This window comes from Rhopalosiphum padi, chromosome 2, assembly GCF_020882245.1.
Source record: "Rhopalosiphum padi isolate XX-2018 chromosome 2, ASM2088224v1, whole genome shotgun sequence".
Classification (NCBI taxonomy): Eukaryota; Metazoa; Arthropoda; class Insecta; order Hemiptera; family Aphididae; genus Rhopalosiphum; species Rhopalosiphum padi.
The window spans coordinates 92533282-92559475 of NC_083598.1; the positions used below are offsets into that span (position 1 = coordinate 92533282).

The 26194-nt window shown below is 27.9% G+C and overlaps 2 protein-coding genes across 2 annotated transcripts; one reads left to right on the forward strand and one right to left on the reverse strand.

The window, feature by feature from the left end:
• Nucleotides 1–1758: 1758 nt before the first annotated feature.
• Nucleotides 1759–3480, reverse strand: LOC132920950 (nuclear envelope phosphatase-regulatory subunit 1 homolog). The gene is made up of 4 exons (XM_060983701.1): nt 3099–3480; nt 2443–2514; nt 2245–2379; nt 1759–2172 (listed from the first exon to the last, which is right to left on the reverse strand). Exons 1-4 carry the CDS (start codon nt 3124–3126, stop codon nt 2024–2026), a joined length of 384 nt encoding a protein of 127 aa, XP_060839684.1. The 5' UTR covers nt 3127–3480; the 3' UTR covers nt 1759–2023.
• A 147-nt stretch (nt 3481–3627) lies between these two features.
• On the forward strand, nt 3628–7999 carry LOC132920949 (ruvB-like 2). Its single transcript, XM_060983700.1, has 11 exons — nt 3628–3813; nt 3900–4013; nt 4076–4196; nt 4729–4879; nt 4940–5102; nt 5164–5273; nt 5329–5447; nt 6688–6800; nt 6885–7105; nt 7193–7446; nt 7787–7999. Exons 1-11 carry the CDS (start codon nt 3808–3810, stop codon nt 7855–7857), a joined length of 1443 nt encoding a protein of 480 aa, XP_060839683.1. The 5' UTR covers nt 3628–3807; the 3' UTR covers nt 7858–7999.
• Nucleotides 8000–26194: the final 18195 nt, after the last annotated feature.

Genomic DNA, 26194 nt, shown 5'->3' on the forward strand with positions numbered 1-26194 from the left:
TGAATTAAATTTTATCTTTTTCTTCGATGCTTATTATTTCTTTTTATTTTATATATGATGAAAAAAAAATCAAAGAGAGTAGAAAACGTTCACTTAAAAAAACTGGTATAAATTTGCAGGCTATTGCCAATGATCCAAAACAAAAAAATATATCATTAGTTTGTTTCCAGTGCCTTATTGTTTTTTTTTTAATAAATTATCTTTTTTATCTTCATATTATATAATTATTAAATAGTAATTTGAAAATGATTGTCATAAATTATTTTTAGAAGCATTAGTAAAAAGAAAAGTTACATCTTACAGTAAATATATAATGCAATTTAAGAAGTCAAACTTAAAGCACATAAAAAAATACAAATATCTTTTACTTGGATGATAAATTTGGAAACTAAAAGATTAGGAAGTAAAATTTTTTGTACTCTAAGTATTTTTTATGTTGTATGTGAAATAAATTTATTTTTCTAAAACGGTGGGCTGTTGAGTCCCAGTTTGCCTCGTATAGTTTCATTATTTAAAATCCATATACCCTGATATTACCCTGTGTATTCTGTCTTATAAACATATAACATAGCAAATTTGCATTCACTAGACTTAATTTTATGTTATTATCTTTAATTTAAAGAGAATTGACCTATTTAGAAAGTTAAAGGTAAAAATAACAAAGGCTAATAAAAGGTATATAATTATACACTCGAATAGTGCCTACGTCATACATGTTATCAGGTCTTATAAATTTTATCAATTGGATCATTTGGAACCAAACTAAGATGCCTATTTAAAATGTATACAAAATAAATTATTAAATTAATTTTGTTTGTTAAAACAATTTAAAACAGTTTAGAGCATTTGTCTTTTGTGATAGATTTAATAGATTTGGCTATTTTAAAAGATTATAACCATAGACATATAACACATATAACATATGTTTATGATTATAACTTACAAACTTATTTTATATACATTTTAAATGTGTATTTTGTTTGGATCCAAAATGAAATTTTGATAAGGATTAATATTGTATGTGACATCACACTATTCGTCCGTATTTAAGTGTTGGCTTTTTTTAATACCTTAATTTTCTAAGGAAAACTAGTATTATAAATATTACACTCATATTTAGCTTAAAAATTAAAATATCGAAACATACAATATATTAGGTATTTAGAATTAAAATGAACAAGTTTATACTACAGTCTAAAATAATTAATACATTTTGATTAAAAATAAAAATTAGTTTAGCCAGTTAAGTAAACAACATATTTTAAATTATGATTAAATTACAAAAAACAGTTGTATTTATAATTTTTTTATTTAAAATTATTAACTTGAATTGTATATTAAATTAATAATTTAATTACAACAGCCTATTATTTTAATAAATGCATTTCAGTCAATTATTTTAATAATCAAGAAAAGTGTATAATTTTCTAAATTAACTATAGCATATAAATATATAATTCCCCAACTTTACACTTAAACATAAATTTACAAACAGAATAAATTTAATTTATTGTAAATTTAATTATTTAGTTAATTTAAACAATACATAGTCTGAATAATGATTTTAAATAAATTGAATTTTATCTAATATTATAATAAGAGTCAAAAACACTGAGACAGTTAACGCTTCAGAATTAGTTATATGTAGGGTAAATGGAACAATATACTCTAAATATATTTTCCAACAATGCTCATAAGATAAATAGAAAAGTAATTTAATATTAAGTATGTAATTCATGAAGAAACATACTAAATAGATGTTGATGACTGATAAGTATATTTTAAACTCTTTCTCTATTTCAGATAAGTAAAACAATTTTTTTTAATTCATATAAGAAATATATATATATAATAATAATTCATTAATAATTATTAATTATATTATGTACATAAACACATTAGATACATTACAATTCAAAATGATAGATCTAACTCTTTATAATAGGGTGTCATTCATGAACAATTGTTACATAACTCTGAACAATGAAAAAAAAAAGTACATCCTGTTACTGTGAATTTATCATCACGTATTCTGTTGTGGCCTAGGTCTAAGTATTAGTTTTCCAGAATCATCACAAGACATATTAAAATCAGCTAGCACTTGCCTCGCACGTGACGTTATTATTGATGTTGCTATCACTTTTTTATGTACACCAGTTATGAGTAATATCACTAGTTAAATAAAATTAAAACAATCAATTAAACACCATTGTTAATTGTTAAATATCTTTAAAGTATTCTTACTAAGTATCATAGATGAAACGGTGAACAATAAATGATTGTACAGTGATTGGACAAATGATACTTTAGCAGTTTGTGGATCTGTCAACCAATAATAAGCACCTATTGAAGCACTTAATGTTGAAATAGCTAAAATTGCTGAAAAAATAAATATCAAATTTACATATTATCATTGTACTTTAACAAATAAAATGCTCTTACTTCGCCATCGATTAGTTATTGGTTTGATAGAAGCAATCACCTCGGTTAGTCGCCGCTCAAAAGCTTTAAGATCTATAACATTTAATTTATTTCATGAATTAATAAAATTTATAGAACATATGAAATTTAGATTTTATAATGTTATTTATTATATTAAATAATAAATAATTTTAATTTTTAATATCTATTTATTCAAATTTTTAAGTATTATTTTCTAACTGTTTGCTTTGATAAATTAATATTGATATGTATTATTAAGTAATCATATTGAGAATTAAATATATTAATATATATTATGGCAAAGCTCTTGTAAGTATACAAATTAGTAGAGTATAAAACTGGGATAAAATTAAATAGGAATTCTTGTTCATTTTTTCATAAAGTAATCCCACCCAATGTTTCTATATTGAAAAACCTAAGTGTTACGGAATCATTATTGTTTAAAACAAAATAAAAAAAGAACAAGTGTAGTTATAACAGGAGTAAAAGATTAAATCTACCATACATACGAAACTGTATCCTAAACAACAATGTCTGTTGGAACTGTGCATCATAGTGAAAAAGGTACCATCAAGCAGAATATTAAAAGTGTGGGAACCTTTTGGACTTGCAGGTTTAATTCAAAATAGGCACGATAAAAATATGACATATTTTACCGTCACAAGCAGTCTGTTCGTACGACATTTTATTCCGTGTTCAGTCTCTCGGTCGGTATTGCCGGTATGATAGATCTTACGTTGTCCTACTCATCGCAATCCAGAAGATGTCCTTCGTTCTCATCGAGCCGTGTCAAAAACGATAAACCTAACCACAGCTGTCATCTGTGTATTTCTTACCGATCGTGTGTTAACTTATCCGAGATTAAAAAAAATTGAAATTACTTAATATTCAAGTAATATAATATAACAACGTTGGTCGACGTCTCGACTCTCGACGACGACGATCACGATCGTAAACTCGTAACGCGCTGTCAGTTGTGTATTATTTTCTTTATCAACGACCGCGAGATCGCGAACCGAAGACTGTAAACATGACGGCTACTGACACAGTGATACCGAAACCGATGCATAATTATGGTCGTCAACCCACAAAGTCGTTCGTTACTTCTGCCCGATGATAATAATTCTCCCGCCGGATATTATTTATAGGTTATGTTCTTATGCGACTAAATACAAAACAAATATTGTGTTTTTCTGCCATTATTGTATCATTTGTATCAGTTTTTTAGTTGATCAATGTTTGTAATTTCTATAGTTACGAGTTTACGACTTAATGAGTATTTAACATTTTTTACATCTCGTGTATCGTGTGATTTATAAGAAAAATTAGGAATTGTCCCAAATCCGTTTACTTTTGTAAACTACCATGTCTGTAAGTATTGTCGCTGTTTTTGATGTGTTTCGGTACACCTATCGATAATAAATTACCATCTTTCTCACTAATACTATTGATTTTAGGCAGCAGCAGTAGCCAAGGTGCAAGAAGTCCGTGAGATTTCTCGAGTAGAACGTATCGGTGCCCATTCTCACATACGTGGACTTGGGTTGGACGACAACAGAGAACCAAGACATGTTAGTATTTCAAAATAAGTGTCTCCTGTTAATTGGCGACTGATAGTTTTGGTCTATTTTAGGTTTCACAAGGATTAGTTGGCCAGTTGAAAGCTCGCAAAGCCATGGGCGTTGTGTTAGATATGATAAAAGAGGAAAAAATTGCTGGAAGATCTGTTTTACTCGCTGGCGAACCTGGCACAGGTAATTTTATGCTTAGTAGAATATCAACTACATATGCCTACTTTCTGTCTCGTCTAGTCATGGATTCAAAATAATTGTTGAAGTCGATTATAGTTTTTTAATTTAATTAACACAATTTAGTTTCATAATGTGCATAGAAGTATGAAGCAAGATGGTACCATAGACTTGAAGGCTCTGGTATGACCATCTAATTATACTGTGCTAAAGGCTTCCTTTTAATATGTAGCTGGCTAGCCACGGTCTCGCTGTTGCATTCTTCGAAAGTTATGGTGTCCAACTAGTGATTAATCATAATTCATGCACCTGTACACGTACCATTATAGTTGAGGCTTACTATTATATATGTAGTGTAGATTGGTCAAAGCCACTTTACACTACTAATTACATTTTATATTATTTCTTATATCCATATTTGGTAAGATCTCAAGATCTACTGATTATAAAAATATATATTATAAGTTCCAAGAATCGCTAGCTCAATAGACTTCTTATTGAAATAATATTAACTTAGACAAATATTTTGTTTTTATAGGGAAAACTGCTATTGCGATGGCATTAGCACAGGCTTTGGGTTCTGATACACCATTTACATGCATGTCTGGTTCAGAGATATACAGTTTGGAAATGAGCAAAACCGAAGCACTGACTCAAGCCATCCGTAAATCAATCGGTGTCCGTATCAAGTATGTTATTACAGTTGTTATATATTTAATAATATCATTGTTAACCATAACATTTTACAGAGAGGAGAGTGAAATTATTGAAGGCGAAGTAGTAGAGTTTCAAATAGAACGCCCAGTTACAGGGACAGGGTCTAAAGTAGGAAAGTTAACTATGAGAACAACAGACATGGAAACAGTTTATGATCTTGGAAACAAAATGATCGAAGCTTTGTTAAAAGAAAAAGTAATTAAATCATATTTTGATGCTTTAAATAAGTTTTTATTGAATATTATTTTGTGTAAAGGTTTTGGCTGGAGATGTCGTAACTATTGATGTTGCTAGTGGCAAGGTTAACAAAATTGGACGGTCATTTACCAGATCAAGAGATTATGATGCATCTGGACCACAAACTAGGTAAGTTAGTTTATAAATTTACGCCATTACACATGTGTAATAATATTATATTTAGATTTGTGCAGTGTCCAGAAGGTGAACTTCAAAAACGCAAAGAGGTTGTACATACAGTAACATTACATGAAATTGATGTAATTAATTCCAGAACCCATGGTTTTCTTGCTCTATTTTCAGGTAAAATATCAAATTATTATGCCATGATGTGTATGTAATTGAAAAAAAAAATCATTTACATTAATTGTTTGTTTCATACATATTTCTATAATTTTGAATATTTCAATATGTATCTGTTAACTGTATACTTCTATTTTTTTGCTTTACTATTAGTTTTTCAGTGATATGTGTTACATAATGATTTTCAATTATTACTTGTAATATTTATTAATTGTTACTCAATTTTTCATAATTGCTATGTTCTCCTGATTTGTATACTATAAAATAGATTAATAAATAATACAATTATACAAGGCATATTTCATAAATAAGGTCTCCATGCTTCTAGCACCAAAAATAAGTATTTTTTCCAAAAGTTAATAACACTGACATATAGCAAAACTTCTTTTTCTTTCTTTCTTCTTTTCAACTAAAGTTGGCTTAACTTAATCTGATAATCTGATGTTTATTTTGCGGTCTAACACGCATTTATGATGGTTGCTTTTACATTAGCCGCCGCCGCCATCTCTCTTCCCATGATACATGCACAATGCAAATTTTTGGCCTGATATGCTGTCGAAGGAAAGGCTTTTTAAGATTCCATAGTAACAGGTGATGAGACTAATAACCAGAGTTCAAACAACAATCATTAAAGTGAAAACATTTTGGGACAAGAAAGGAGTTCTTTTGATCAAATTTATGCCAACTGGAAAACCATAAGTGTAGTTTTGTATGCTAGACTTTGAAAAAACTTCATAAAGCCAATCAAAACAAAATAAAAGGTATGCTGACAAAAGGGATTTGTGTCCTCCGTGATAACACTTGACCCGCGACACAAAAGCTCTCTTGAATCAGTTTGGTTTGGACGTTATTACTTATCCCTGAAAAATGATGGAGACAGATAAAAAGCTGAAGATAGAAGTTACTCAATGCTTGTAAAAAGATATAATGACGAGTTTCTATGAGGCTGGAATACAAAAACTGTCAGTGTAAATTGTATCTTAATGAATGGCGATTATGTGGAAAAATAACTACTGTATATAAACTCACGTACAACATTTTTTAAATATAACTATTAATTTAATCATGATTATTACAGAAACCTTATTTTTGGGACATGCTTTGTAATATAAATTATTATATTAAATAAACTTATTAAGCCTTATAATTAAAAATAATATTTTCTTTACCTTTAATTTTATAAGTAACTAGTTATAAATACCTTATTATAATACCTTTTTATAATATGTTTTGTTTGTAGGCGACACGGGTGAAATCAAGTCAGAAGTTAGAGATCAAATTAACTGTAAAGTCAGCGAATGGCGTGAAGAGGGAAAAGCTGAATTATTAGCTGGCGTACTATTTATTGATGAAGTAATTATTATTATTATTTATGATTTGATACTAGTGTATTACTATTTTTAATTTTGTTTTAAATATTAATGTCATCTCTTTTAGGTGCACATGTTAGACATTGAATGTTTTTCATTCTTGAACAGAGCTTTAGAAAATGAAATTGCTCCAATTGTAATAACAGCTACTAACCGTGGAGTGACAAACATCCGAGGCACAAATTATAAATCACCACATGGTGTACCACTTGATTTACTGGACCGCATGGTCATCATTATGACACAACCCTATTCTGAAAACGAACTAGAACAAATTTTAAAAATTAGGTATTTGTTTCATCATTCGTAGTTCTAATATTATTACTATTTCAATAACAATAAAACTTAAACATAATTTTGAAAAAAAAATTTAAGGGCTGAAGAAGAAGACTGTGAAATATCCAAAGATGCCTTATCAATTTTAGCCAAGATCAGTAAATCAACTTCGCTGAGATATGGCATTCAATTGATAACAACCGCCCACTTGGTTTGCCGAAAACGTAAAGCCACTGAAGTGACGGTAGATGATGTAAAAAAAGTGTATAGACTGTTTTTAGATGAAGAACGTTCAACTCAACTTATGAAAGAATATCAAAAAGAATACATGTTTGACCATTATGCAATTGCAGGTTAGTCTACATATATTTGTATGGGTCTAGTAAAAAGGTTGGCAATCATTCACATTAAGAGCCAAAATATGTTTTGTTAAAAATTGTTATCAAGTGCCACCAAGATAATATAACATAATATTTTCATATGTAGTACTAGGTAGATAGTACTTAATTGTATTTTACAGTAATATCAAAATAATTTAATAGTTTAGGTATTCAAATGTTTAACAGTGTTTAAAAATATTAAATTGAAACTGTTTAAAAAAAATAGATTATTATTATTATTATTATTATATTTGTATATACATAAAATCTATGTTCCCTAAATTATAGTAATTTCTTAATGTTATTTTGATAGATGCTGATAACGAAGAGGACAAACTTGATGATTCAATGGAAGTACAAAATGACAGCACATCGTCTACATAATTTAAATTTTAAATGTTGATTTATCTTAGACTAGCAAAGTCACTGTTTTGTAATTAAAATAATAATAATTTACTCACACAATTCCATATTTAATGTTGCCTAAAATATTGTGTACTTTTGAAAATATAATGTTTTTTTATTATTTTATCACTTTTTTTTTTATTAATCTAAGTTTTTTTTATAAACAAAATACATATAAAAAAAATGTTTTAGATATTATGTGAAAAAAATCAATGATTCATTTATTATCGATTTGAAACTTGTGGTTAATTAATTTGCATTATTTTAAAAACAAATATAATTTATTAGAAAATAGAAATGGTTGATTGTAATTGCTGGCAATCTTATTTGAATGATTTTGTTTAAATGTACAAACTTGATGATTGATCAAATTTTTCTTGATAAAGATATGATGTGCAATATAGTATTAAAAAGTTCCACAGATATAAATTAAAATTATTCTTTTAAATTATAGTAATGATTTAACGTATTGATAATTTGTTCAAATAATCAATACTTTTAAAGCAAAATTTAAAATAACTAACCTCAAATACTTATTGATACTAATTTATATTACGCAATTTTTTAATATTTATATATTTTTTATTTACAACATATTTATAGAATTTTTATATTTAAAATAGTACATACTTCTTAAAAAAAATTCACTCTGATTTATCAATAAATAATGTATTTATTTTTGGTTTCCTTAGATTTATCTGAATAACAGCACATGATTACCTACATTCATTATGTATGTATTTGATTTATTGTAATTTCTATTAATTTTAGTTTCTTCTATGAAGAAGCTATCTGTTAAACTTGTGCTCTTAGTCGTCATATGTTCTTATTATATAATCACTGGCTATACATATATGATTATATATTTCATAGCAATACTTTAATTTTGTTATGCAAGTATCATTGCATATCTACCATATAGGTGCTTGTAACAATGTTGTTTAAAAAGATATATTTTTAATTATTGAAATTTACTCACAAACATATTATTGCAATATTTTAATTATTTAAAAAAATATATATAGTTAGGAAATACTATAAAAGTTTCATAAATTGAAAACTACTCAAATAATAAATGTAAATGTTAATGTATCAAAAAAAATCATCTGATTAACAATTTAAACGGTTAAAAAAAGAGTTAGGAAACCAACTATAATATGATACAAAAAAAATTGAAAATACTTTACTTTTAAAGTATGTTAAATATTTCAAAAATATGTTAGGTTGGTAAGGTTGAAAAGTATTATTAATTTTTACTTTTTCTCCTCCATTTTCTTAACCTTGAGTAATGAGCGCTAACTATATCCAATTTACTACCAGAAGGAATTATCTTCGAAGATAAAGGTAGAAAAAATTTTACATTTAATAAAGGTGACAACATAATATGACATGAAAATAAGGCGAATCGATTTAACTTCTACACTAACAGTATACCATAGGTTAATTGGCTATTGAGCGCCTTCTTTAGTATGTAATTTTAACTTTTTAAGGTATAAAAATATAAACTAAAATATTATGTTGGTTTAGCGGCGTTTTATTATTATTATTAAATAACTATAAGCATTGACTGTTAGCTTTCAATGAATTAAAATTGTATTCATCAGTGGCGTGTCTAGGGGAGTGGAAATGACCCCCCCACCCCACGTTGGCCGTATTTAATATTTTTTGTTTTAAAGATTTATATTTATTTGTATACATGAACGCATACTACAATATGTCATATACAATTTTAGACAGTGTGTGCCCCCCCCCCCTTAAAAAATTCTGTATATGCCACTGGTATTCATTCACATTTCACTTTTTGTTTCAGTTTAATAATAATTAATAATCCCTAATTCCAACGCATTATGGATATGTATATTATAATTTATAATCATATGCCATATGCGTGAAATGCGTTTGTCAAAAATTTATGGTTGTTCGCGCGGCTCTCAACAACTAGGTAACAAGTTTAAATAATATTATAAATTATAATCATCCAAAGAAAAACATCTATACAGGGAACTTATTATTATCTGTTATTACTTAGAACGAAGTATCTTGCCTAAAACTCAACAGCTGGTGTAATATTATATAGGTATTAACGAGTAAATGATAAATAACTATTAAAATAAATTTAAAAACGGGTTCATACAGTTTCATACATAAGTACACAACGAACTGATTATTATTTGGTTAGGTATCTTACACCTTCCTTAAAAGTTAAAGTATAATATTTTCGCTGCATTGATTTTCTGTACGATTTTGTCTCGTTGAACTAGTTGAACTGCCGCACACAATGTGTACCGTTGCGGCGTTGCACAATAATGAACAATGATATGGACACACGTATGGATTACGCAAGTATGTACCCCCTTTTCCACATTTAATTATCGTTAATATAGCTGTTTAATATCATTATGATATTATACTTGAGTTGAATAGAAGAAAAAACCAAACCGACAATTCGGTCGATTTTTCTAAGACAAAGGGCACATGCGATTCCGGTTACAAAATAATAATATAATTATAATATATGTCCTTTATTGTAATGACCAAAACGGTCCTCATTTGAAGAGTACTTCAACTTAAACTCTATTTCAATTAGGAGTTAATAGGTAAAATTATTTCGTAAACATTTTAAAAGGAAACACACTGTAGATGCTCATATACAATATGTCCCAAAAGGCACGTTATTATCCTTAATATCTCCGTAGAAAATCAATATATTTAAATGAGATTTTTTTTTTACAGTAATAAGTATGGAAATTCTGATTGAATGGCATAAGATTTAATTTTTTTTTTTCAAAAATTCAAGAATTATCAAACAATTTTGTATGAAAAATGCAATTAAGTTCTTAAAGTTTTTAAAATAGCCATTTGATTGATCATATTTTTTAAAACAGTTCAAAAAAAAAATATTAAAATTAAATAATAATTGACAAAATTAAAGCCAATTAGTGCTCGAATTGGAAGAGGGGGTGCGCAGGGGGACGGTGCTCCCCTACTACTTTTTTTTGCGTACCCCAACTTTGTTTTTTCGCAGGAATGGGGGGGACAGCACAAACTTGTGTCCAAAATAATTTTTATTAAAATGTGGATTTCAATTTATAAAAAGTATTAAAATTTTTATTAGTACCAAAATACTAGTATAAGGTCTATGGGTATAAGTAAGGTTGTCAAATCCCCCATGGGTCCGTGTTAAGTAATTTTGCACTTGAAGCGCAAATTTAAATCGTTAGATTGAGCAGAAGCTCAACTTAATCTTTTCCAATTCGAACACTGGAGTCAATAATGTTTTTAAATTTCTAAGAACAATAATTTTGTTACCTAGCAAAATACAAATTGCGCGATTTCAACAATTTCGATTTGAACGATGATTTTTTAATGACAAATTGTAAATATCTAATTATTAATACATTTTTTTAATAAAATGTGAGACAATTAATTTTTTTTTAATTATATAAATTAACTATTAACATACAAAATTCTAGTTATCAAAAATTAACATTGTTCTCTTAACTGAAAGCTTCACTAATAATTAGATTTAGATATACAAATTGTCATGAAAAAAGCAGGAACATTTAATGTTTGATTTAGTTCAAATTTAAACTTAAAATTTCTAAAAAAAAAATATAATTGAATAATTCTTAGATTTTCTGATTTCAGTATGAGTTACGTATGACACTATGAGGAACTTTTCATTAATATTTCAAATTTTAGTTATACAATTTGTATATTTTATAAATGTTCAACTGCAAAACAATTTGCAAATTTTAGTGAAATTGAGGTGTTTTGTTAAAAAAAAAAAATACACATCATTGTTAAATCAATACTTTTATTAATCTGTTCAGTATCTAAGAAATTAGCTAATTACATAGATATGTTTATTAATGACTTCAAATAATTTAAAAATATGTATTTCCTAAAACGGTCACGTTTTTTCATATAATAAGTGTTTACCTTTATTATATTTAATCACCGCCAATATTGTACAGAATACTCATATTATATGAATGTGTATTTTCACCCTGCAGGACTGCTCGCAAAATTAAAATATGGTGGCGAACGTCGAGTAGATTAAAATATGCATAATAATAATAATTATAATATTATTATATAGGACGTCCGCGGCAGCTGGTCAACGAGGACCGGGCCGGGTCATCCGTTCACCGAAAGGGTGTAAACACAAAACAGACGTACTCTGGTATATATTATGGACAGTGTGTGTAGGGAGAGAGTGCGGATATATCCTATAGGTAACTTGGGTAGGTAATACAATACACAATTGTGTGGGTATTATACAACTATGTGTGCCCAAAAGAAACAGAACGAAAACCTATGACACGATTAGCCGCCGTTTATGGCCCGTCGAAGCAACACAAAGTACAAACAGCTGACCAGATGTTCGTCGGAATCCGCTTTTAATTATTATTATTATGCCGAACAGATAGCAACCCTCGAGATTCGTCGGCCGTTTTAATATTGTATACCTACTGTCATAATAATATGCATATCAACATATTGTACATAGCCTCAAACGAACGGACAGCGGATCTGCGTTTATTTACTACACATTATTATTATGACCTGCGTACCTACGATTATGTTTAATAATAATACAATGAATATTGTTCATTATCGCAACGAAAAATCTTAATTACCATATGTATACATAATATTGTGCTACTATATAATATAATAGGTACTTATATTATAATTTATAAGTGATGATTACCTTAATACACAATATTGAATGGCTCAACTATCGTTAGATACAATAAAATAGTGCTTACCATTAATATGTGAACACAAGAACATTTGAAATGCAATATTATATTCCTGCAGACGACTCGCGGTTTTTAGTTTTTAAAAATATTTAATACGATCGTTATAGAGTTTACATGTATTGTATTTTTTACGACCAAATCTATATAGCAGAGTATACGATGACATAATTCTAATTAAATAAAATTATTTAAGTAATCTTACAAATTTTATATTGATTTTTTACAATTATTCGAATAATTTAAATTATATTGTTAGACTTAACATATTATGTTATTTAAAAAAATATTTCAAATAATTATCTAGATAAAAAATGTTCAAACTGACTTAACTCTACTATATTATATTATATTTAGGTATATATGAAAACATTTTCACTCCACACGTCGACATTTACATTGCACTTTAGAGTTACATCGTGCCCGTGGCGTATTTAGCCCCCCCCCCCGTCCAGAAAAATGATTTAAAAACCTCAAATTTTAAATATGTCAATTTGTCAATATTCAATAATATAATAGTTAGTTTATTTTGAAAATTTCGTACAATACTCACACCTACATCGTATAGTGTATACGAATCTAATGCGGGATATCGGTTATTGGTCGGATCAATCGATAGGAAGTCGAAATATGGCCAATATCTGTATTCGTAAAAAAAACTATTAACTTCTAATTATTGATACGGTTCGGCGTTGGCGGAGTATAATTAGGCGCGTTTTGTCTTTTTGGGTATACGATTGCACGCAGTGCAAGAATAATAAAAGATATAATTTTGACTATTCAAACTTCAAAGGCGCATGATTGTGCGTGAAATTGAGTGTGACGTTGCGAAATTTTTTATAACAAACTTCAAATAATAATAAATTTTAATATTTAAATACAGATATAAATACATCGTTAAAAAATTTAAATATTAAAAAATCTTAATTTTGTAATTTCTTTAATTGTGTAATGACTGTAATCTGTATCTTCTAAAGATGTATAGGATAGGGAGGGAAGTTAAGTTAATTTTATTGGCCGCCAGATATAAAACTTATAATTTTTCGTTTGCAATTTTCCCATAAAACTTGTCTATCAGTTTTTTTAATTTGTATATACAGGGTGTTGTGCTTACTGTAGACGTAGGTTTACTGTTTTTTATAGCACCTCCGTCTGACATATCAACCAGCTGTCTGAAGTATCAAAATTTGTGCCCGTGTACTACTAACAAATCACTTCGCCTTTCCGAAGTTATATGATGAATTTAATTTTCCATTTAAAAAATTAATATAAAATGTTAACACTGTGAAAAAGAACATAAATTGACACAGTTGAACACAATTGACGAAAGTAGGTATCTATAGTAACATTATGGCATCACACGCAATTATAGTTTAGTTGTATATTATTCGTACAAGTATGGAAATTTATAATAAAGATATTGCATGTAGTATGAAGTATTCTGATCTGATATAAAAGTATGATCTAAAATTCTAAAATCTAACCAATCAATTCTTAGTGATGGCCGATGGGAAGTTTGTTTGGTGTCAGCTAGTAATAATAACTAATAAGTAATAAATAACTTATACGGATTTACCGTAAACCTATATATTTGGTAACGCTTCTTAAAAGTATAAGAATAATATAACATGCGCAATCGTACGCCTAAAAAGGTATTACCGCCAATAAGAACCGCGCGCAATCGTATCGTGCCCTTTAGCAATCACCATTGGATCTATATCAGTATTATTATTATTATTATTATTTATTCTATCGACTGTTCTTAATTATCCAATTTTACTTGAGTAATGAGTATTATATCATTCTCGAGTTTTGACGAATGGCCGACGACAAAATTATTTCACTATTATAACCCCTCTTTCTCAAAAAAAAAAAAAATAATAAGTTTGTAAATGCGCCACTGCGTCTTAGCATTCTGTAATAACGTCATTGATTGAACCAAGTGCAACTCTAACAGTTTTTTTGTGGTAAGCAGTGCAAGTGTGCAATTATATGAACTGATAATTCAAATTTCAAATACATTAAAATGATTACGAAATCCTTATAAACCGCATCAAACTATCGTTAACTTAGGGAATACAACACAAGTAATTTAAACCAAAGTAAAACTTACAAAGTATACATGATAATGTCAATAAAAATAAGAAAATTTAACAGTTATAACTATATAGGTATCAAAAACTAGGACAAATAACTGATAAAATATTTTAAAGTATCTAGGGATGAGTGGGTGACATAAAACATGCAAAATAACATGCATTGTGAAATAAACATGACGCTACCCCAAAGACAAACATGTGCTACTTTGCTCTAGTAAATCTATTTAGGTGAAAATTAATATAAAAAAAGAAAAAGACCAACTATAGGTATGTTAGCTATGCGAAAGCAGTCCTTTCATATGCCTATGCTATCAGGGCCACTACAAAAGGTAACGAAGAAAAGCTCCTGAAATTTGAGAGGAAGATACTAAATAAAATATATGATAATTTTAAAAATAAAGTAGTTTACTACGCACCATACATTTGAGACATCAATAACCTGCACCAACGCTCCAAGTAAGTACATGTATTCAGTATTGCACAAGTATGAAGTACACATAAAATAAAATAAATTTCAACCTTACCTTCTACAAAGTATTTTTTAAAACAAAGTACTAGCAAATAATGCATTAAATTCGCAGCCTCACGGGTCATAACAAAATTTCGTGTAATACATTATACAACGTATAAATAAACCATAACTAGTATATTATAATAATATTTTAATATTTTAAATATTGTATAGTACAATTTAACGACAACTTTAGACGATCACGATCAGATTTAATAAACGGATTTAATGTTCATAATAATAAACATGGCCATTGAACAATATACCACATGTGTATACGAAACGCAAAACGGAAAAAATGGGAGGCTTAAACACGGGCGCTCAAACACACATGCACTATGTACGTTTAGGTAAGTACGAGCTATGATTTTTTTTAATAAATATTCATCGGCTAGTCCCGCGGAGAGACCCAAATATATATTAACGCCTCTTATATTATTTATATACATTATCCATCACCACCTCGTTTGTGAGTCGCGATTTGGTCATCTGCCACGACCGTAGACGACGCGTCGGTACACCCTTCGCCACCACCCCTGCCGTGGCATTGGCATCCCGCAACGCTGTTAAAACAAAGCGATCATTGTTTCCGGACAAGTGAACCGGTTGTCGCGGCCAGGTGGACGGCAACCAAGACGTGCGCATTATAATATTATATTGTAACCATATATGCGGTACATAGAATATTGTTTTATAACCTATTCGCGCGTATATGTGTATAATTTTTAAACGCTGTGGAGACGTTATAATTTTTTTTTTCATTAAAACATTTCCCTCCGCGTATTATTTTATAGAGAGTGTGTGTGTGAAGCACAAAAACAAAAAGAATAATAATGTTATAACAATGTGATAGATGGATGGAAGGAGAGTGAAAAAAATCGTTTTCGCCGTGGACCCGCGCACAACAATGTAATAATATGAGACACACGTATTCTATGTAGGGGCCCACATGTAAATGTGTGCATATTATTCGTGAAATTATAAATAACGCTCCGGCGGTGTAAGCATACTAGAATGTATCCGATCAGAACCGGCGCGTAAAACAATAGGTGACCGGTTTGTGAAAAGAGTCCGCGACATCTTTTGTCTTAGGGTAGTAGCGGTATGACCTGCTGCAGCTAGCTAGTAACCCTTTTAGCGGTATTTCAACGGGGAACAGAATGAAAAAAATTTGTTCTTCCCGCAGAGGCCGTGAGAATTTGTACGTGCAGGCTACAACAATAATAATAGTCATATCATAGGTGGAATAGGTACACTTATATGGGGATTGGCCGGGAAAACCGGTTCTTTTAGTTGGATCTGTGAAGCCAACTCGCAGTTCTATCCGTATAATATAATAAAATATATATTATTACTCAACCAAATTACATTAGGTGGATTTACTCACTCAATTTGAGTCGATTATATATACTAAGCTCTTAAGGTCTCTATTACACGAGATAATTACTTGCTAAGGCTTACTTCCTAAGTAACAGTAAGTAAAGTCACTCCGTCTGACAACGTAAGAACAATTCAAATCGCAGCTATATGAACAATCACGCTTTAGTAGAATTGAGCATGTTCATATTAGAAGTGGCATCGTGTGACAATCCATTCGTTATTAGGTAATTATCGCTATTATTTATCAACATCAACTCTGTTATTACTTATTAGTCGTAGTTTATTTCATTAATTAATCTTTTATTTATTTATTTATGACGGACATAAATTAATATACTTAACAATTTTACAAACATTTTCGTGCGAGAGATCTTTAGTATGGAAATATATTAATACTTCCTTCCACCCGAAGTAGTTATATGATTATATAATAATATATAGTATAATTATATGTGATTGAATCTATATATAAAAATGGAGCCAAAAATGTATAACAATTCATCAATTGAGAACGGCTGGGCCGATTTGGCTCAAATTTTTTTTGAATTGTTCGTAATTTCTAGGAGAAGGTTTTTACGAAAAAAAATTTTGGAAAAACTCTAAACACCCGCACCACAATAATCAATAATCTATGTATATAAATGTGAAAATGGAAATTTTTGTTACGCATTTTTTCTGAAACTACTAATCTATACTTGGTTTTTTGGAAAGAATAGATCACGGATCATTTTTAAGCCTATTCTATAATTTAATGAAAAATCAAATTATTAATTTTATAAATGATCGGCAAATACACACATAAAGATTTTTTTTATCTGTAACCAATTACTAGTTATTATTAGAAATTTGTATTTTAGTGAATAGTTTATATACATAGTAGGTATAACAGTACAAAACTTTTTCGTTGTTTTTGGTTCACACTTTTGAATTTTGTGAATTTATGATTTTTGGTCCAGAATGATAAAGAAATCCAATTCGAGTCGTTCAAAATAATAATAATAAAAATGCAATTGTTAAATGGTCATAAAAAAGTAATGTCAGGCAGGACTGTCATGAAAAGTTGATATGTAGGAAATATCATCTATATGTTACGGGTAAGGTCCAAAAACGGTTAGTGTACATATTACCCGGGTAATGTGAAACTTATCCATATGAATAGTGTAATGTATACATTATCCACCTTAAATATGTATTATCCAATCAATTTATACATTATGCGGTAAAGTATTTGTATTACTATAATCGTAAACTGATAACGTCGTTACAACATGACCAACGCATCAAACACTTAAAATGGTTCAATTATACAGTCTTTCTAATAACAAAAACCAAATTATACTAATCCAAAATAAAGTTATTTAATTAAGAAACTATTTCATTATACTTAACTGCCGATAAATAAACTGAATTATTATTTTTTTCATTGACTATTTTATAAAAACATTCGTAAAATCTTTCGCGTGAAGTCATTTTAAATATCTATATGTACGACACATGTATTAAAACGAACGACGAACTAGCACTGTACTAAATATTATGTGTTTAATCAAAAACAATTATCTACAATCGTAATTTTATCGTATACATTTTATCAAAGTACTTTAACCACTCAGTCGTAGATAATGTGTAAAATACCCGAGTAATGTACGAAATAAACGTTTTATAATTAGTATTTTTACTTTATCCGATAGGTATAGGTAGTGTTCACATTACCCGGGTAATATGTACACTAACCGTATTTTGTACTTTACCCGTAACATATACACCAAATAAAAAACCAAAAATATTATTTACGCACATACGTTACACTAAATGTTACCATTAGGTACCTAACTAAATTTAACTACTCGGATGCATTTTGTACGGTAACGATGTGCATGGGGATAGCTATAGTATAATGTATGTATATAAGAGCGGTAAATGCGTATTTAAGTATTACTGCATAATTTTCACTCGTGGGAATTTATACAGTATTTATTATATATGAATGAAAAATTTTAATAAAACAAATGTTTATTCAAATAGTTTTTGATAGAATGCAATGCTACAGATCGTTTTTTTCAAAATGGGACATTTTTGCATTTACACCGGGATATATATTTATATAGATCAGATACAATAATGGTCGACAACTGTTGCGCATGATGTAAGGTTGATTTTCCAGTGTTTGATTTTTCCATGGTATTTCAAATAATTCCCATTTGTTGATGAATGAGGTATCCAAAGGTAGTTTAGTTGTGTGTAACTGTGTAAGACAAATTCACAAATTGTATGTATATTTTCGACGTATCATCTTTACTTATTCACTTAAATAATAATTTCTTAGTAATAGGTACTTAAAAACTGGTGTTCGAGAATGGTAGTGAGGCTATCCGAAGGATTTAGTTATAAACTTTTTCCAGATAATGTAGACAATTTTGAAAAAAAATCCGCATACAAATCGATTAGTCCAGTAGGTTTTGAGTTAATTAATTTCAGATATAACAAATAACAATTTGTATATACACAGATATATATATATATAAACATAAAGAATTTTCCCTACACCACGGTTCTCAAAAAATGACATTTTCATCACCGTAAGAAAAGCGTATTATTTTTAATTAGTAAATAAAAGCAGTTTTTGTTCCTTAATAGGTAACATTATTTACTTATGAAGATATTAGACGCATACACTATACACATCTAAAGCTTAATTAATAATTAAAGTATTTTATACTTATAAATCATTATGAATCTCTCATAGTTAGGTTAAAACCAAATAATATACAATATTGTTTAATTCAATAATTATATTAAACATATTTAAGTATTATACAGTATAACAGTTACTAATCTCCAACGATAAAAACATTATATACTGTTAGGTTTATATAACTTAAGATAAAAAAATTTACTTACTAAATTTATTTTTGATTAAGTTATACAGTAAAAAATATTTTTGATGGATTCTCTTTGTCAAACAGACATAACATTTTTATGATAGGTAAATGAGTGCGTAATATTTGATGTATAATTACAAATTACAAACTATATTTTAGTATTAAATATAACATAATATCATAAGTAATATTGATTAAATTTTTCATTTATGTATCATGTGTGTCTTTAATCCTTATGTCTGGTTTCTGGAGTTTGTAAAATCGTAACGATTAACCAAAATTTTAATTCCGTATTATTTTTTAAATTCCGAAACAGAAATACGACACATATATTATAAGTTTAGTAGGTAGTACTATTAGTACTAACTATTAATACCTACTACAAAAATCGTTATTTTTCATTCACGCCCATGAAGACGATTTTCTCCATCGCGCTTTTTCGCCACACTCTATTCTTTGGCCCTTGCCGCATATTGCATATACGATCGAGAGGGTGCAGACGCGCTCGTGTGTTGTACTATTATTATTGTTGTATAGATATATATATATATTATTCACGATAATATAATCGATAAATACGAATCACGTGAATGTGATGGCGATGGCGACCCACGAGGATTGTTGCTGCCCCCGCCCATTCGCCGGCCACAGTGGGGTTACATAATGTAATAATAATATCTCTTCTTTTCTTTTTTTCCCCCGATTGAACCATATATGTAGAATGTATATTATAATATATGCACGTACTATATATTATATATATATATTTATATTTTCCCTGAATAATCATCGATCCCCCTCGCCTTATTTGAACGCACCCATAACGCCCAACTCAATTTATATAATATTTATTATTCGAATTTTCCTACTTCTTCCCTATACATACACACAATATATATGCACGATGAGCATACACAAGTACACCCTTAAAGAAAAACGAGTATTACTATGTACATAATAAATATGTATATACTATTATAAATCTATGCTTATCAACGTCAAATGTGCCTTGACGTTTCCCCCAGAATTTCAATTAACACTCGACGTCAGATTTTCCATAGCTCTCCCATCAAGTATATGTCTTTTCCTCTGTATATGATGCATAATATTAAATTTATTAACGTTTCCCGTTAGATATTTTTTCTTTGATATACATTTTACCCCTCTGCTCTGTTCGCTACACATAAAATAATATAATTCTGTTGCAGGTTTTCTATAAATATAATAATCCTAACACACTATTACTGTATTTGTGGCCTATGTGACTTACACGCACCATAATTCTGGGATTCACCAAGATAAATGAGCTGAAATCTGAGCAAGGTGTAGCCGCTTAAGTTCCACCAGCTTTTTTTTTATTATTTTGTTTTATTTTTCTATTATGGGAAATTGAAGTTTCAACAAGCCAATAATAAACATAATAAATAATAAATGTAACATACCTACGTTTTTTTTATTACTAAATAAATAATAAATATTCTTAAATTTCTTTTATATATTATATAATTATAAATTATTATTATTTCAAGTTTAAACGTGTAGAAAATATTCTGTATGTATTTTATAATATTATTTATTTAAATTTAAAATAATGTACTCTTAGTTGCGGAGTCTGATTATATTATGTATATAAAAAAAACTTGACTTAAATGTATTTAATAATTTCTTAAAATAATTTTTTTTAGGTATTTAATTAAAATTAAATATTGCTTTTTATCATAGCTTTCACTTTAAGATATTTAAATACGTGGTGTTTTTAACGCAATTTACTAAGAATAAAATTAAGTTAATTATTATTTTTTTTACAACACTAAATTTAAAAATGTACATCCTGCTGGCTGGTTATTTATTTGTGACAGGATTTTTTTTACCTGAGGCCAACTGCGTATTCCTTAATCAAACCAAAAATAAAATTCATTAATAAATTATTTGTTGTTATAAACTTATATTAAATCACGTGTAATTTGCATTCATCATTTATGTAAATTTTAAAATGAGAACCAGTTTTTTTAATTTAAATTGTTAAGAAGATAATTTTGTTCAAAAATTATATCTATTGTGTATAGATCGAAAGTCGAACGAGTAGTTTCTGATTTATTGAACTAAGAAATAAAGCAAAGTAGTATTATTTAAGCACTAAGGATAATTTAGTGTATGATAACAGTTTAGAAGATTGGGAGCTACAACGATTTGAACATTTTAGTAAATAATATTATTATATAATAATTTTATTGTTCATGAAAATTACTAGGATGCAATAAAAACTAGACTAAGTATGGCATTAATTATGTATTTTACGTAAAATATTTTTAAAAATCATCATCCATCGTACATATAAAGTTTAATAACTAGGAACTACTCGTTTGGTTTTTGATTTAGAATCATTAAAATTTTTAAATTAATCATCCAGTTTACAATTTTCATTAAAAAAAGGGGTACTCGTGTAGTAGTGTAGTATGTTACCTACCGTTAAATATTACTTACCAAAAGTATTTACGAGTTTGTAGTATGTTACATTAATTCCAACTAATTAATTGAAATTCATAAAACTAAAACTTTCTTAATGTATTGCTGATGATGATTATTGCCAAGTTTTTTTTAATAGTATTAAACATTTAAACGTCATTATAAATTATGTTTAAATCATATTATTACTAAGAACAATCATACTATATAGTATTTAGTAAGTTAGCTTATTCTATAATATCTGTATTTCCGTTCGTAATACGATAAATGGAATTGTAAAAGCAACATGACAAGTTTTATGGTAAATTCTACAACTCACCAAATTGCTAAAACCAAATAAAAAAAGTGAATAAATGATATTTCTAAAACATTTTTTACAAAAATTAATTTCCTAAACTGTCTTTTAAGTTGTAAATATGTATTGGTGGTAACTACATCAGATGCAAAAATTCAAAAAACTTTGGAACAACTAGGTATAAAAAATACTTTTCGGTAGTATAAATGGTAGTGGTTGATACTAATTTAAATATTATATATATTGACATCATGAAGCGTTAAGTCTTTATATCAATCTGTTTCGACAATTTCTAGGTCATGGACTAAATGATAATTGTCTGGTATTAAATAACAAATTATCGAAAGCAAAACGTGTCGTCGAATGTGTGCGTTTGTAGTTTTGACAAATAAATGGCGAGTTTTGCACATGCCACATAACAATTTTAGTGGGACCAAATTTTGCGATGATATTACTATATTAGGTATTAAAGCATAATATGATGTTCTCTACGATTTTGTTCGAAAGAGATATGGGTACAATTGCGACAAAGAAACTGATATAGTGAATAATTTTAATTATTTGGCTACACACGGAAAAATTATTGATAGAAATGAAATAGATATTTATAGACAAATTTTCCTATTATTTTATGTCTGACGGAGCAGTACTATTCCAAGGTTCCAGTTGGAGTGGTTCCATGACAAAATATTCCATGACAAAATGTCCTGCGTAAATAACAACTCAAAATGTTAACGTTTATTATAAAAATTCTGATTAGAAGTAGGTAATAATCACACTTTATCTAAAGTGAATATGAGTTATTAGTTATTTTGATTATGGTATAGTGTGTCATTTTATATCATTACCTAATAAGAGTGTCGTGAACTAACAGTCTTAAATTAGATTTTTTAATTAACATTTTTTGTAATTTTAAATTCAAAAATGCTAGAACTTATCTGAAGTTAAAAGGCAATAAATTACTAATATTTGGAAGCTAATATTATAATGATTTATATTAAAGTCAAAATGAAAATTCCTAAAGTCGATCGCAGTATATAAATATAATAATTAATAATATTATAAATGTACTAATATACTAGTAGATAGTAGCTAATATAGTACCTATAATATACTTTAATAATATATAATTGGTAAACAATTTAGGACTTTTACTAATGCTGGTTGATTATCCTAATATCTACAAAATTCTGTTTATTAAAGTCCAAACTACAAATATCATTCGGGGTTGACCATACTATTTTGTGTATTCTATGTTTTGCCGATATTCCTACTTTTACCGTAGTAAATTTACTATTAACCATTTTTACTATTTTTGCCTGCTCAGGATAAAATTTAACCTAATAAAAATAAATATTTAAAATCAATAGCACATAACTTGATATTATAATAAGTATATTCATTTTTGACGAAAAACATATTATTTTAAACATTTTTTAATTATTTTTTTTTATATTCTATAAATATTAACAATAACAATAATTTTATAACTATTTTGTAACTTTTATAAAAAGGTTTACATTTTGAATTAATATTTATACGGGATATTTTGTTTTTGGGATACCTTGTCGGGGATATTTTGACGTGTCACCCTAAGTTGGCTTAAATATATTAATAAAGATTCCGTATTCTTACGATTTAAATATTGGTTGAAAGCTTCAAGCTATAAATAATAATGATAATAATAATAATAAATTACAAAATGTTGACAACGTAAATATAGCAACATCGCATAAAATATTCTTTGCACAATCGTGTTGCTAAAAAGGTACATATGCTCAATCGTGCTTTACCGCCCTATTCCGATACAGAATATTTTAGAAAAACGTTCATATGTTGCTTAATGTAACATAAGGAGTAAGGACAAAATGATCAGTTGTTTAATTTATTTTTTTTGTAATTATTAAATGATCATTTTTAATTTTATTGTATAACTTTTATGCATCAAATAATAATTATTTTATATCATAAAATGTTATATAGATGTACTATTATATTTTATTATTTCTTCCTGTGTTATTCCATTCCGGATAATAAACTGCTTAGTCAACTTTTAACCAACATGATTATTTTAAATCCCTATTCATATAATCACTATAATTCATAATCCGTATTCCGTATATACAGATTGATTTGGACCTCGATTATTATTTTTATTGACGAATACATGTTGAAATTAAAAAAAAAAATTGATAGCTCAAAAACAAAAAAATATTGATGATCAACGATTAACCTGAGTGGCTTCGTCATAACTTAATATGTTACTTATATTATATTATGCGATATTACGATACGTATAAATATTACTGAATTCAGCATACGTACAAAATATTTTGTACGTAGAATCTTGTAACGAATAATACGTAGAAGAATAGAACGTTAAAACTTAAAGACTAGTCTATTTATTTTATTTTTACTATCAAAATATTTTGTTTTTCATTGACAAGAGTCTTATATTAAATTTCTTAGTGCCATCTTTATTACTTTGTACACTATTTTAGTGCTTATGTTGATTCAAATGTATATACGATCCTCAGATTGAATTATAATTATATAAACATTATTAAATTGTATAATGTGTAACAATTAACGACCTAATATAATAAATTAAAAATAATAATAATTAAATTTGCCAATATTTTAGGTCTTATGCTAGTTTCACATGTGCGTCATCAGAATAGTGAGAATATTATTATATAATATTTTTATATGTTTCATCGCATAATATATTTATAAATATATATAGGTACACTTACACTATGCGCATCTATCTACAATAGTATATTTTTTGTGTCCAGCCGTATTTTGGGGTGTTCCCCTTTGAAGCAATACCTACCGTAAGTAAAAAAAAACTCGTGTGACAATCTCATCGTGTGTTTCAGTTGTTATATTATAATGTTACGTATGGTTATACATTTAGGTAGCTACCTATCTACGGCGATCATAAACGGTAGGACGACGTGATATGAAAAAAAAATAATAATAAATAGATTGTTATAACAACTGAAACAGCTATGCAAAACGTGTTTTTTCTTCTTCCAAACGGAAACAATAACAGTAGTATTGTTTTTAAAAGAGAACAATTATTCGGAGAAAAAAAATTAATTTATCCCTTTGTTTCGAAATCTCGACCGGGGGGGGGGGGGGATTTTATAGTAAAACGAGTGTGCGTCTATTTACGATTCGTTTATATAAATATAACTGTCGACGTGTTACCGCGTTACTATTGCTTTATTAGAGTACCTATATTATATAATATTTATATGTACAGGAAATTATTAACATTAATATAGCCAGTATAGGCAATTTCCTTGGTCGTTAAAATGCTGAATAACAAAAATTAATACTATCAATTCAATTACAAAATAATTAATGTTGGTATAATGTATAGTTAATAATTATTTTGGTGGATGAACAGTTAATTTATAATATTTGTATGTTACTTTTAGGCGGGACTCTTTTCACCCAAAAATGACCTTTTACTTTTCGCCTACGTTTCTTTTCACCTAAATATTTTAAAACTACTTTACCTTTTTGCCTAAGAATATTATAGCACTTTTTGACCACATTTTTATTTGTCATTTATTAGTTGATAACAATATAGTGTTAAAAATAAAAAAGAATATTGATTTGTGTTAAAAATATTATAAATTCAAAAAAAATAAATTTTAATATAAAAAAAATATAAAAATGTGGTCAAAAAGTGCCATAATATTCTTGGGCGAAAAGGTAGGGTAGTTTTAAAATATTTGGGAAAAAAGAGACGTGGGCGAAAAGAGTCCCGCCCGTTACATTTTTTTTATAAATTTGTGATGTACGGGACCTTCACCCCTTCTCTTAGAATCAAAGTATAATTTGATTTACTGGCATATATATATATATATATATATATATATGATTAATTTACGATTTTAATA

What these genes read in the sequence shown, in the direction of transcription:
- LOC132920949 (XM_060983700.1), top strand. An exon ending in AAGCTTTGTTAAAAGAAAAA is followed by an intron (nt 5,103 to 5,163) that starts GTAATTAAATCA and finishes TTTTGTGTAAAG; the next exon opens with GTTTTGGCTGGAGATGTCGT. An exon ending in TGACCATTATGCAATTGCAG is followed by an intron (nt 7,447 to 7,786) that starts GTTAGTCTACAT and finishes TTATTTTGATAG; the next exon opens with ATGCTGATAACGAAGAGGAC.
- LOC132920950 (XM_060983701.1), bottom strand. Translation starts at nt 3,126, where the DNA reads ATGTCGTACGAACAGACTGCTTGTGACG. An exon ending in CGAACAGACTGCTTGTGACG is followed by an intron (nt 2,515 to 3,098) that starts GTAAAATATGTC and finishes TAAATGTTATAG; the next exon opens with ATCTTAAAGCTTTTGAGCGG. An exon ending in CGTTTCATCTATGATACTTA is followed by an intron (nt 2,173 to 2,244) that starts GTAAGAATACTT and finishes TTATTTAACTAG; the next exon opens with TGATATTACTCATAACTGGT.